The 12,876-nt window shown below is 46.3% G+C and overlaps 1 protein-coding gene across 4 annotated transcripts in view; it reads left to right on the forward strand.

Annotated features, from left to right (window-relative positions):
- The window catches only part of Bicc1 (BicC family RNA binding protein 1), a 237,143-nt gene extending 224,756 nt beyond the window's left edge, over positions 1-12,387 (forward strand). For 2 of the 4 annotated variants that reach the window (XM_039098830.2, XM_017601688.3), the window contains 3 exons: positions 2,713-2,873; positions 4,110-4,209; positions 9,858-12,387. In XM_039098830.2, the coding sequence (XP_038954758.1) occupies positions 2,713-2,873; positions 4,110-4,209; positions 9,858-9,997 (401 nt within the window). In that variant the 3' untranslated portion in view covers positions 9,998-12,387. Of the gene's footprint in view, positions 1-2,712; positions 2,874-4,109; positions 4,210-7,448; positions 7,528-9,857 lie in introns of all 4 variants that reach the window. The other 2 variants (XM_039098831.2, NM_001415073.1) reach the window with 2 other exon arrangements.
- Positions 12,388-12,876: the final 489 nt, after the last annotated feature.

The following is a 12,876-nucleotide window of genomic DNA, read 5'->3' on the forward strand; positions in this document are numbered from 1 at the left end:
CGTCATTTATTGACATTTACTACAAACCCTGTAGGATTTGAGGTCTGTGAGTCAGGGATACCTAGCGAATGCTTATTGAGTATGACGCATCAGGCCGTGTCTTGCACCTAGCAGGAGCAGGTTTTATAGACGTCTTTGGAGGGAATAACAGAAGCGTGTGCACACACACACCTCCATATAGTGAGGAAGAGACAGGAACCTAGGAAAGCAGTTGAGTAAGGTATGATCAAAGTCGCACATTGGATAACTGAAGAACAGCTAGCCATTACAGGTGAAAATAGGGCTTTTAACTTAAATTTTAGAATTTGGAACTTTGTATGTCAGTCGTGTAGCTGCCTTGTTTTCTTCCCAACCTCCCATGTCTTCCTGACTCCCTCTCTTGGCAGCCACGGGCTGCCTGTAGCTCTTCAGCTAGGGGGTGGGGCTTTGTGACATTTCCCCAGTTGACAGTGGCCTGTCAACTGGTTTTGTCACTATGGAGATCTCCTTTGGGCAAGATGGTGACATTGGCCTGTCAACTGGTTTTGTCATTCATTACGCAGATCTTGTTTGATGGATTAGAATAAGCAGAAAAGCCACTCCAAATCATGGGCATTCTGCCTGAGCGGATATGGCCGAGACGGAGCGGGGTGGTTTTATTTATAAAAGCATCCACTCTTCTAGGTGGTAGAGACGGGTAGCCAGACGAGAGATGGCACAATGAGCATGAAGTGTGTTGATAATGCCCATTTAGTCAGGGTTCTTGACCAATTGTGAATTCCAAAAACATAGCACGAGATATCTGAAGTGCAGTGGACCTCGTAGTCTGTGGTTGTCAAGGTGACTGTGTTGTCAGGCGTATCCATCTTGAAAATGAGCTGTGGTATTTACCAAGTCCAAATCAGGAGGAGAGGTCAGGTTAGCTCTTCTTCTCGATGAACCATTTGTAGCCAGAGATTCCGTCAGCTACTGTCTGATTCTCTAAACACCCATGCCCTGCAGTCAGCCCAGAGGCGGGCTGCCGTTCCACATAGGACTTGGGATGTAGGTGTACTTGCCTTGTAGCCTAGTGGGAGTTGGCTTTGAATTTCTTCCTTCCTTCTGCCAACATTAGATACTCACACCGACTCTACTAAGTTGTTGAAATAAACATTAGGTTAAGACGAGCTTGTGGGGGGGGAAAGAGGGTGTGCGTGTGGGATGATTGATGAACCCCAATTGTCTTGCTTTCCCCGGGCAGTTGTAAGAGTCGGAGTGGGGTTTAAAAGAAGGCACAGGAACTATCAACAGCTAACACGAACATACTGACCGTCCACACAAAGCTATGGGCCATTATAAATATTTCCCGCTGGAGTCTCTATTTTCAAATATCTGTTTAAATCTTTACGAATATGTTTTACTTGGCCCAGATCTACAGTATATGTAACACTAGTCCAGCATTTTAATGCTCACAAAGAGCCTGGGCTTGACCACTTTTTATACCTCAGGTCTTAGCCTCAAAGTCTCTTCCTTCTTAACACTCCCCTGTTTATACCTCTTGCTCAAGTGTAAGTTTGGTAGCACCCCCTTTGCTCTTCTGGAAGGTAGGTTCATCGATTGGACAGCATTCACAATCACCCTGTGGTCAACTTGTACCCACTCAAGGGCCGTGATCACTGAGGGGCCCTCAGAACATGGCTCTGTAGCGCCTTTGAAGTACCTTTGTAGGTGGGGGCAGGGCTTACCTTCCAATGATGACCCAAGGACCTTATTTTAGATCCTAGTTTGGGATCCCTTCATATTCCTCCCATGAGAAAACACTTGTTTTCAAAAGGAAAAGAAATGTTAATGAATGGCTAGCCTTTGAGATGTTGCAGAGAGCTGCTCAGTGTGTGTGGGAAACAGAAGGATGTGTGATTGGTGACTTGAGAAACCCATGCAAGGCGGGCTCTGAGGTTTCCCTGCTACAGAGCCTCAGAGTGGCCTTCATGGATCTGCCTGGCCTGGAGGAACATCATCTCTCTCTCTTGAACTGTCTCAGAATCCTTCTTAGGGACACATCCTTGCTGTGAGAGGATTTGGATCCTCACCCACAACAGGCATGAGACACCATGGCCCCACACCTACTCTATGACCCTCTACAGTAGTATACTTGGGTGTCTGGTATGGTTCTGTGGTTCTTCCCCTGGCCCAGATCGTCAGTTGGTCTGGGAACCAACTACCAAATCGTTGGCAGAGCCAAGGCAGACTTTCATACTGGTCGGTTAGCATTCTTCCCAGGAAACACATTTGCTCTGTCATAAATTAAAGCCAGGCCCCTCAGCCTCACCAGACCTGATGCCCAGTTGCAGTCTTCAAGGCAATGGAATGTGCGTGCCATAGCAGGACACAACTCCTCTCGGTGATGAGACACAGGTTGGGGGAGAGAGAACCACCCTGCTCTCCAAAGGGAGCTTGTACCTGTGGTGACTTCCTGTTCCTTTACCATGTCCCAGAGTTCCCTTTCAGCTCTTCATTTGATTCCCGTCAAATCTGCCATAAAGATCAAAGACTCGGGGGAGAGCACTGCACATGATTATTAAGTGCAGAGGCGCAGGCATGGACTTTCTGCCTCACGAGTGTAACCTCGGAATGGCAAGAACCTCCCAACAGCAGTAAATGGTGTCTCCTTGGTGAAAGGCTCATCCTGTGGTGTCAGGTAGCCGTGCCTCCCGCCTTCTCTGTGGCCCTGACTGCCTCTCTTTTGCCTTGCAGGAGAGCACTATCTAAGCAGCAGCAACTACATGGACTGCATTTCCTCGCTGACAGGAAGCAATGGCTGCAACCTGAACAGTTGTTTCAAAGGCTCGGACCTCCCCGAGCTTTTCAGCAAACTGGGCCTCGGCAAATACACAGATGTCTTCCAGCAGCAGGAGGTCAGCCAGCCTGAGCCTCCCTGGCCATCTTCCTTTGGGTTGTGGGTGTGATGACCTCCAGAAGGAAGCCTCTTGTTGCCCTGAGGTTCTTTTCTCTGGGCTTTTAGGTCAGGTCTTAGCTGCTGAGGAAACTGTGGTTTCATTTCTTACTCGGTAATAGCCTGGAAAAGCAGAGAAGTAGAAAAGTGGGGCTCGCAGAAAAGCACCCCAGCCATCCTTCACCATTTTGGGCGAGAGAGCACACTGGGGTTTGGATGCACAGGGGAATTGGGGTCACAGCCACCCTGAGGTCAGCGTGGAGCCTCGCTGTCCACATCTGCAGTCAGAATCGATGCGTACTGGAGCCCGCAGGGCACATTACCGCCTGCTGCCAGTGCTGGGTGTTAGTAAAGGGGCAAACAGGAACTGTAATCTGCAGTTATATTTCTAATCATCGGGCTCCCTTCAAAATAAGAGCCCTGCCCTTGAGCTGTTTTCTCTCACGCTTCGTTGCTGTGCTATTATACAGCAAGTTGTGTGCTGTTTTTTTTTTTTTTTTGAGATAGTCTGCTGTGTTTGGTGAATGAGGACTCGATTCTCACGCATGGTTGTTGTTGTTGTTTTTTTTTTTTTTTTTTAATCAAGTCACAAATGTACAGTATTTCTGTTGTTTTGTTTTAAGCACGGCTGCCAAGGGACTGAGGGCTCAGTTTATCTCGGTGATATCCAGTTGTGGGCTTAGTCTGTCTCCTGATAGCATTTACTTTCAGTTCATCAGCTCACCGAATTTCTCGTGTGTGTGTGTGTGTGTGTGTGTGTGTGTGTGTGTGTGTTGAGATGTTGTATGCTGGGTCTGAGTGTTATGTCTATGTATGTATGTATGTATGTATGTATGTATGTATGTGTATGTATGTCTCTGTACCATGTGTGTGCAGTACCCACAGAGGACAGAGTTTGATATCAGCTGTCCTAGGACTGCAGTTACAGACAGTTGTGAGCCACCTTGCAGGAGCTGGGAATTGAACCCAGGGTTCTTTGGAAGAACAACCAGTGCTCTTAACTACAGAGTCCATCTCTCCAACCCCAATCACCCATCTCCTGATATTTTTGACCCTCGGGTTGGTGCCACCACCATTGGTATCAGGCAGGAGATGGAGTTAACGAATCAATAGAATTAGCAGGTCCATTCCACAGTGGTTCTAAAGAGACCCGTACTTAACTGACTGGCTGGCTATAGCTCATTTCTGTTTGCCACAGATCGATCTCCAGACATTCCTCACCCTCACAGACCAGGATCTGAAGGAGCTGGGAATCACAACCTTTGGTGCCCGGAGGAAAATGCTGCTGGCAATTTCAGGTGAATATATGTTGAAATGTTTTTTTTTAATCAAGTCACAAATGTGGTACAGTATTTCTGTTGTTTTGTTTTAAGCGTGGCTGTCAAGGGACTCGGGGTTTAGGTTATCTCGGTGGTATCCAGTCGTGGGCTTAGTCTGTCTCCTGTTAGCAATTACTGTCAATTCACTAGCTCACCAAATTTCCTATTTTTAAATCCGAAAAACCCTCGGCCAGGGGTCTCAGTACCTGGGGCGGGTTCTGCCCATCAGCTACTCGGTCCTCTGATAACCATCATGAATATGATGCAGTTGCGGCTGGGCTCACCCTGCCAACACTTAACCAATGCTGAGAACACCTTCCGACCTAAACAAGGCCCTGCCAGAAAGTCCACCTTGGTGAAATAGAACTCCTCAAAAAGACGTAGCCAAAATTGGTCCGTGCAGAACATGAGACAGGGTGAGCGACTGAATTCTTTTAGCCGTTGTGGTAAACAAGAAGTTCAGTTTGTGGGTAATTGTTCTGGATTGGATCCCTTGTTCAAACTCGTATGCCCTTGAACGCCAGGGTCATCACCTTGAGAGGAAACGGCCACGTCTGGATGATCAGACTTAATGGTTTCTGATTTTTTTTTCTAATGTTTTAGCAGAATTTGAGTCATAGGCGGAAGAAAAAACTAGTTTCAGCATCCCTAGTCTGCCGTGTGGGTGGTCTGTTCCAGATTCATTTAGCAGGTGCACTGTCCGTACTCCCTGGGGGCCGTGCACACATATGTCAGGGCTCCTCAGAAGTGTTCATAGAGAGGAGAGCATGAAGTCTTCCCTGCAGTGCTCTTGAGTGTCAAGTTCATGTGCACCTGCCCCTTGAAAAGACAGTGTGACACCAAGTAAAGGCAGAAGCCAAGCTTTCTTTGCTCAGGGACTGCAACTTTGCACACTGGGCCTGCACCTGTGAGGGGAAAGGTTGCATCCGGCTGGTGAATATCCTTTCCAGATAGGGTCCGCTAATCAGATTGGAAAATACAATTGGAAAGCCTTAGTGATTGGCCATTTCATTTAGCAGTGTTACCAGACCCACATGCCCCTAGGAAATCTTTGTTTGTGCCTTGGACTCCTCCACAGTCATGCCTGTGCATATGAGCTCAGGACCCTACACCTCCCGGGTGGGGTGGGGGTGGGGCAGGGGCACCGGGCTGTATCAACAGGGTTCTGGTGGATGTATAATTCCTGATTAGTCACAAGGTCATTGCAGTACGTGTGAGGGGAACCGTGGGTTCAGGCAGGAGGCTCTGCCAAGACCCAGTTATTGATTCTTGAGTTTGGGCCAGCTTCCAACTCTCTCCTTGGTTTTGGCTTGTCACGAATGTGGGCTGTGGTGGGGACTGCGTGGCCCACCTTCCCTTTCCCAGGCCTGCCCTTTTTCTGAAATCCACCGCTGGGCTTGATGAAACGAGAAAGCTAGAGACTTGGTGAATATTCTTAGCGGGGCTGTTCCAAATCCTTGTCTGTTCCTTTTTGGCTGTCTCAGTAAATAAGATTGCTTGATTCACCGTGAGTACATAAAGCCTAACCAAGGAGCATTGTTCCTAAGACTCTCGTGTTAGATACTCCCACCGTCTTTCGTTGATTTCCACACGAAACTGAGGTGCCGCTTGGTACCTGCCTAAGTCCCACATGCTTCACCGATATAGGTCAGCCCTACTATACAGAGACCTGTCTACCCCAGCACTGGGTAGCCTTCCAGTGGCCCTCCTGAGAGAGTGGCAGCAAGGTCATGGAAACTGAGTGTCTTCTTTGTGAACTGGCTGCAAGTTCTGTGAAGAGATCAGCCTGCTAGCAATTACTGTCAGTTTATCAGCTCACCAAATTTCCTATTTTTAAATCTGAAAAACCCTCGGCCAGGGGTCTCAGTACCTGGGGCGGGTTCTGCCCATCAGCTACTCGGTCCTCTGATAACCATCATGGATATGATGCAATCAGGGTGGAGTTCACCCTGCCAACACTTAACCGATGCTGAGAACACCTTCCAACCTAAACAAGGCCCTGCCAGAAAGTCCACCTTGGTGAAATAGAACTCCTCAAAGAGACGTAGCCAAACACTTTGACAGGTGGTAGGTGGCAGTCATCAGGAAGCTTTCCTCTGGACTATGAAAATGACCCTCTGTCAACGACCCTCTCCTAGGTTTGGGAGAGTGTGGAATAAGGCAGATGGGGTTCTGAACCCTCTATTTTTCTGATCGTCCACCGTCTTAGGCTTTCCATTGCTGTGAACTGATACCGTGACCAATGCAACTCTTATACAGAACAACATTTAACTGGGGTTGGCTTACAGGTTCAGAGGTTCAGTCCATTATCATCAAGGAGGGAACATGGCAGTGTCCAGGCAGACATGGGGCTTGTGGAGCCGAAAGTTCTACAACTTGATCCAAAGGCAGACAGGAGAAGACTGTCTCCCAGGTGGAGGGTCTCAAAGCCCACCCTCACAGTGACACACTTCCTGCACAAATCCACAACTCCTATATAGTGCCACTCCCCGGAGCAACCACATACAAACCACCACATCCACTGTAGTGTGTTCTTCTAAGGTCAGAAGTGTGTGTGTGTGTGTGTGTGTGTGTGTGTGTGTGTGTGTGTGTGTGTGTTTGAGACCACGTCTCCTTGTGGAATTAGGGAATTAGGTGCCAAGGGACTGCTCCACATATCACGGGGTCTTTGATCACACTTCGAGGGTGGTTTGGTTTTACTGTGCTGCATGCATTTGTTGGAACGGAATAAATCATTTTCCTTGCCAGTCGTGAGGCTGTCGTGAAATGCTTCATGGGAAAGATGCTCCTCCCATTCAGCTTGCCTGGTAACAGACTCCTGATCACAACTCCCAAGCATTCTACCCTAGATGGATGGGGGATGGCTGTGCAGCCCAGAGTCGTGCTGGTCCCGTGCTTAGATGATTCGCACAAGACTCCTTTGCAAAACTGTATGGATTGTTAAATTTGTCCTCGGAGCTGTTGTCCTGGTACGAGGTTTTGTCTCGGGGCAGAAAGCCTGCGTTCTAAAACTGTAGGAAATGAACTTGAGAAGTAGAGGTGCGTCTAAGAATAGATCTGATTTTCTTTTTTTCCTTTTAAACCAGAAGACTCTGAGACTAGTTTAGTAACTGGTTAGCTAGCTGGACAGACTCAGCGAGAGGCTCGTTAGCATCCTGTTGACACGCCTTCTGCCGTAGCCTCAGGTAGATCTAACATCTCCCGACCTATTCTTTTAGTTTGTGACTCTGTTCAGACCCGCAACAAGATCCTGAGAGCTGCCAGGATTGTGTGAACCTTGGAATTTCAAAGAAAAAGGTTGGTATTTTCAAAACAAAAAATAAAAGACTATCCCCCTTAGGGTTTCTCAGACAAAAGAGTCGACTAGAGAGAGGAGCTTTCGTTTTAATCTTAAAAATAACTAAGACCCTAAAATATCGTCAGTGGGACTAGCCTTGACAACCTGTCACGGGCAGGTTTGTATTTTTGTTTTTGTTTTGTCTTGTCCCTGAGCCTCACATGGGTTTACTCATTTAGAAACTACACCTTTGGGGACGGCCTGATAGCCCCCTAATGATTCTTGTAGTCTTTCTGATGGCTGATGGGACCTTTTCAAAACAGCTGAAGACTGCTTCACTGGTTCCATTATTTTTACATGCTCCGTGCACGTGCTCCTCTGCTGGGGAAGAATGACCAGCCCTTTTCTTCCCCTTTCTCCTCTGAATGTAACACGGAAACAAACTCCCGAGTTCCTACCTTAGCCCTGTGAGAATAACGGAGACCGAAGATGGTCTTCTCTCTTAGTTTGCCTTTAAGCACGTTCGGTCCCAGCTTGATCTGAACTTTGGAGTTCTGTGTTTGCGGGCTTTTAAAATAAGACGCAGATCATTCAGCTTCTTAGAAGGAATGTCAGATTCGGTAGCAATGTGGAAACGTGTGTGCCCTGTTCACAGAGATGCCTTACCTCTTCACGAATTTCAAACTACTCTTACGGTTCATGGATGGGTTGGGTATCTACTTCGGTTCAAACTAAGACTCTGTTACTGGTCAAACTTGAGTGGTGATGTCTCTGATAGCATTTCCCACTATCACGGGGCCTTAGTTATCTATGGTCATGAAACCCAGTGCTCATAGGACCCTTGTACCAGGCAGGTAGGGGCTCAGCTCTGCACTGCATCGGTGTGTCAGCAAGGGACATCAACTTTTGCAAAAACCAGCTTTCTTATCTATAAAGTAGAGAATGCTTGTGTTATCTGCCCCCTAGGGAAGACTTGATCAAAGTGAAGTAATTCTAAGGCTATCTGTCATCACTTCTAATGCAACAACACTATCATTCCTCTAAGAACAGTGTGTTAACAAAGAGATGGACCTCCAAGGTTGGCTTGACCCTTCCAGGGCAGACGTTTACATTCTGAAAACGGGAATGGTTAGGGTGTGTGGAATACCTTCCAGTACTCAGCAGATGGGAGCATAGCTGACTGACTGGTGGTCCTCACCCTCTCCGCTTAGTAGACACCACACTGTTTTCTCACTCTAAGAATCTCCAAAGCTCCCATGGCTCATGGTGTAACTGCAGAATTCCAAAGGTGATGCTTAGAGAGGGGGTGGTATGAAATGGAGCCCTGTGCAAATCCAAGGTGTTGAATCTCTTGCCCAAGTCCTCTCTGAACACAGACAACTTCAAGGAAGTTGGTTTTATGCCCTCCTGATTATTGGAAGTTGAGCAAATTGAAGAGATTTTACCTTTGGTGCTTATCCTAAGTTCCTGTCTCACAGTTTTCCTGGCATGTCTTCCTAGAGTGTTTTCTCGTGATGCCGGGGAGTTATCAAATGGGATGGATGCTGTTAGCCTAGACATTTATTTGCCTGCAATGATTAGCTGTTTGCCTTCCTGTCTGGTTCTGTACCGCCATGTAAAACCATCAGATACATTTCCTAAGTACTCCGGATCCTTTGAAATTAAAGAAGGCTATTTTACTCTTTCCCTGAAATTTAGATTTCAGTGTTGTTTTTAAGTATTAATTTTCTAAGCGGGTAAGACCTTTACAAAGTTGTTGACTATGTTCAAAACTCTCCTTTGGGGCTAACTGGCTGCCATTCAGGAAGCACAAGCTTGGTGCATTGGTGTGAATGTTGGGTGGTAGCTTAATTCTCTCCTGGGCGGCCTTCAGGCACGGGAGTCCCTCTCCATGTGTGACTTGCCTGCTCTCATGCTTTCTGTGTTTGACATGGAGTGTGTGTGTGTGTGTGTGTGTGTGTGTGTGTGTGTGTGTGTGTGTGTGTGTGTGTAATTTACCTCCTCAATGCTTCTCAGGTGCCTCTGACATTTGGCCTAGCAAAGCTGTCTTAAGATGGCTAGGGCTCTCTGAGCACGACACTTCCTTGGGTTTTCCAAACCATTAACAAACACGTTTGCCCCGGTTTGGTTTCCTAGGTGAGCAGTAAGTGCCTCTCCCACAGCAGGCTATGTGATGTTTAGAAATGCCCTCCATTAACTAGAATGTCTACCTTCTGCCACCGACAGGGCTTTCCCCACAAAACCCACTCCCATCATGCTCTGAGCTCTGCTGTGCGCTCTCCTTACGCAGAGCGCCTCTCTACTGACCTCTAACAGCTCGACTCTTTTCTCTCTCTCATTCTTTTCCTAGAGCTAAGTAAAAACCGAAGAAAACTCTTTGAACCGCCAAACACGCCAACCACGTGCACCTCCTTCCTGGAAGGTGGAGTCAGTGGGAGGCTGCCCCGCCAGTATCATTCAGACATCGCCAGCGTCAGTGGCCGCTGGTAGCGGTACCTTCTGGACACGCACCTGCTATCAGCAAAGGTGGACGCGATCTGTGGACAGTCTTCACTGCGCTCGTCCGTCCTTGGCACTCCGGGCGTCTGCTATCAGGACCAAAGTGTGGAATTCGCACCCGTACTTCACGGCAAAATAAGAAGACAAGAGAAAGGGTCTCGTGGTCTCATGTTGCCGTAAAAGCACCAAAGGGGAAATGCTTTTTCAAACCGGCAATTGGACAGAATTTGCAAAATGAGGGTAGGGCTTTGTTTCTTTGTATTTACCTATATTACATATGCACTGATTTTTTTTTTCTTGGTACCTAAAATGAAGGAGAATTTTGACATCTGGGATGCCAGAAAACGTAGAATTTATTTTGTTGGTTCGAACTGTCTTGGTATTTGGGGATTTGAAAAAAAAATAATCAAAGTATAATTTTTCTGCTTTAAAATGATGACTGAGGTCTTCCAGCACTTTACATGATCTAGTTGTTCCTCCTGTGGAATCTGTCTCTCATCTCCGTGTTTCCGGTATTGGTATAGTTTTTTTTTTTTTTCCTGGCTCCTTCACATGTTTATTTGAAATGGTACTGGACCTTAATTAGTTCCCATGCCGAGTTTTCTGTGCTGTTGGGAAATGTGGGCCACTTGGCTCTGGACCAAAGTCAATTCATTTGTGTCAACATCTTAGGAACCTTTGGCCATGACAGGCCAGGTACGATAGACAGACCGAATGGACTTTACAATACTAACTCTTTGTGGTTGGCATAGTTAGCTGCTGTCTTGTATTGCTAAATTCCAATGGTTGTCTGAAGGCCAAGAGGCTGGTCTTTTAGTATACTGCCACTAAAGGACATTTATTTATATCAAACTTTTATTTTTAGATATTATAAGCCTACAGTAGACAAACTGATGAGATTGATATTTTCTAGAGATTTATGGTAGAGATTGAGCTGCATTCATAACTGGAGCCCTAGGTTGTCACTTTATTTAAGAAGACAAGCAACCATTTGACGAGACAGCACTGCTGCCATTATGAAGAGAAGAGGCCCCGCCTCCTTACCCAGTAGCTCCGCCCCCTGTGGGTCAGGGGGCTTTCCCTAAAAGTGCCTTTGTCTGCTCAGAAGTCAACTTGGATCAGTTGGAAACATAAGGGTCTAGGGGACAGCTTATCCAAGAGCTGAATTCTGAAGGGGGAGAAAAAAAAAAGGCTTTCTAAATGGCTAGATTTATTGTTACAATCTTATACTGTGAAAGTCTAAGAGATTAGTGGACACTATTTCCTGTCTTTGCAGATGATACAAAGGTTTTCAGTCCAATGAGGAAAACCACTCAAGTGCCTCTCTTCAGAGCTACATTCTTACCAAATGTATACAGTTTTTTAGGGAGGGGAGGGGAGGGGATTTTTCCCATAGGGCATGTTGTCAGTTACCTTTAGTGATTGTGTTTCTGTCCATATGTTAATGCTTTCTGTGTGATATAAACCCCTCCCTCCTGTTCTTGGTAGAGAGGAGTTGGAGGTGTATGCTGGGTGCCTATACAAATTCGAGGTACGAAATACTTGCCTGATGTTCTCTTCGGAGGCTAATTCTGGTCACCAAAGAACTGAAGGGATATTTTTTACACATAGAAAAAATTTTCACTTTGCAAACGTTGGCTACCTGGAAGCTTAGCCGATGACAACGAACTTACCACGGCGGTAATATCTACCTGGCTTCAATCTCAGCCTAACTGCATAAGGATACAGAATTGAATCACTCCCTGCACAAGCATGGTGTGGCCATCCCGTGCCCATATGCTCAGATGACCACCCGAGGCTCAACACATAGCCAACTGACCAAATTTGGCCAGTTTTCCAAATTTGGTTGTTTCTTTAATTAAAAAAGGAAAAAAGTCATTGGGAGCTTATTGTGGACTCTGTCATGCATTTGCTAAAAGGAAGGAAAGGAATCAAATATTTAGTAATAAGCCGGCTTAGGTTGTATACATAGTGCTTTGATTTCACACCAAAGGGAAAACTGTTCACTCCAACTCAATTAAATGGGGAGGCTAAGAAATAATTAAAAACACTGGAAGGTTTTTCTCCCTTTCTTTTAATGGAGTGAAGGGAATATAACACCAGGGCCTACAGAGTTGTTGGTGTTCTTTGTCACGCATGGAATATTTGGGTTGTTGGAAGTAATGTTAGCTTTTAGCCAACCTGGCTTTTCTCATGATTGGTGATCTGTAAATATGGAACGGACCTGGATTGTATTTCATGGGGGTGGGGGGGTCCTTGTCCTTTTTATCACTTTTTAAAAACCCGTGAGATGGGATCAACATTGAAAGTGGGGATTTTTTTTTCTAAAGCAATCATTACATGAGAAATAAATTTATATAACCCCTTTGTATCGCTTTCTATATGGAATGTGTCTCTATTTTTTTTTTCTTTCTTTAAAGTTTTTCCACATAGGCTCCACACTGGTCTCTGGGTCCTCAGCAGAGTTGAATCTCCATCCCCTCTCGCCATCGACAGGAAGCTAACAGACTTTTATTTTAGCCAGTGAATTTGAGAGTAGTGATTGGTCTCTTTTCCTGTCACCAGCCATTGGTATGTACAGGAAGCATAACATGAGAGTGGGTGTGTTGTTCTTTTGTTCTTTAATTAAGACTCAGGTAGGAGACCACTCAAGTGAGTTCTGTGCTCAGTTGGGCTGAGTCTGATCCTGGTTTCCTTACAAAGACTGTTGATATGTCCAGTGGGGTGGTCCATGGTGCCATGACCTGAGATTTGAACCAGCCTCGTTCTCAAACTGTGAGTGGAACTCTGTCACTAATCCTGAGACATCGCCAAATATTTTAGAGACCCCCGTCTTCGGTGCCCTTGCAGTCTTGGGAATATCTACACGT

The sequence above is a fragment of the Rattus norvegicus genome, chromosome 20, assembly GCF_036323735.1.
Source record: "Rattus norvegicus strain BN/NHsdMcwi chromosome 20, GRCr8, whole genome shotgun sequence".
Classification (NCBI taxonomy): Eukaryota; Metazoa; Chordata; class Mammalia; order Rodentia; family Muridae; genus Rattus; species Rattus norvegicus.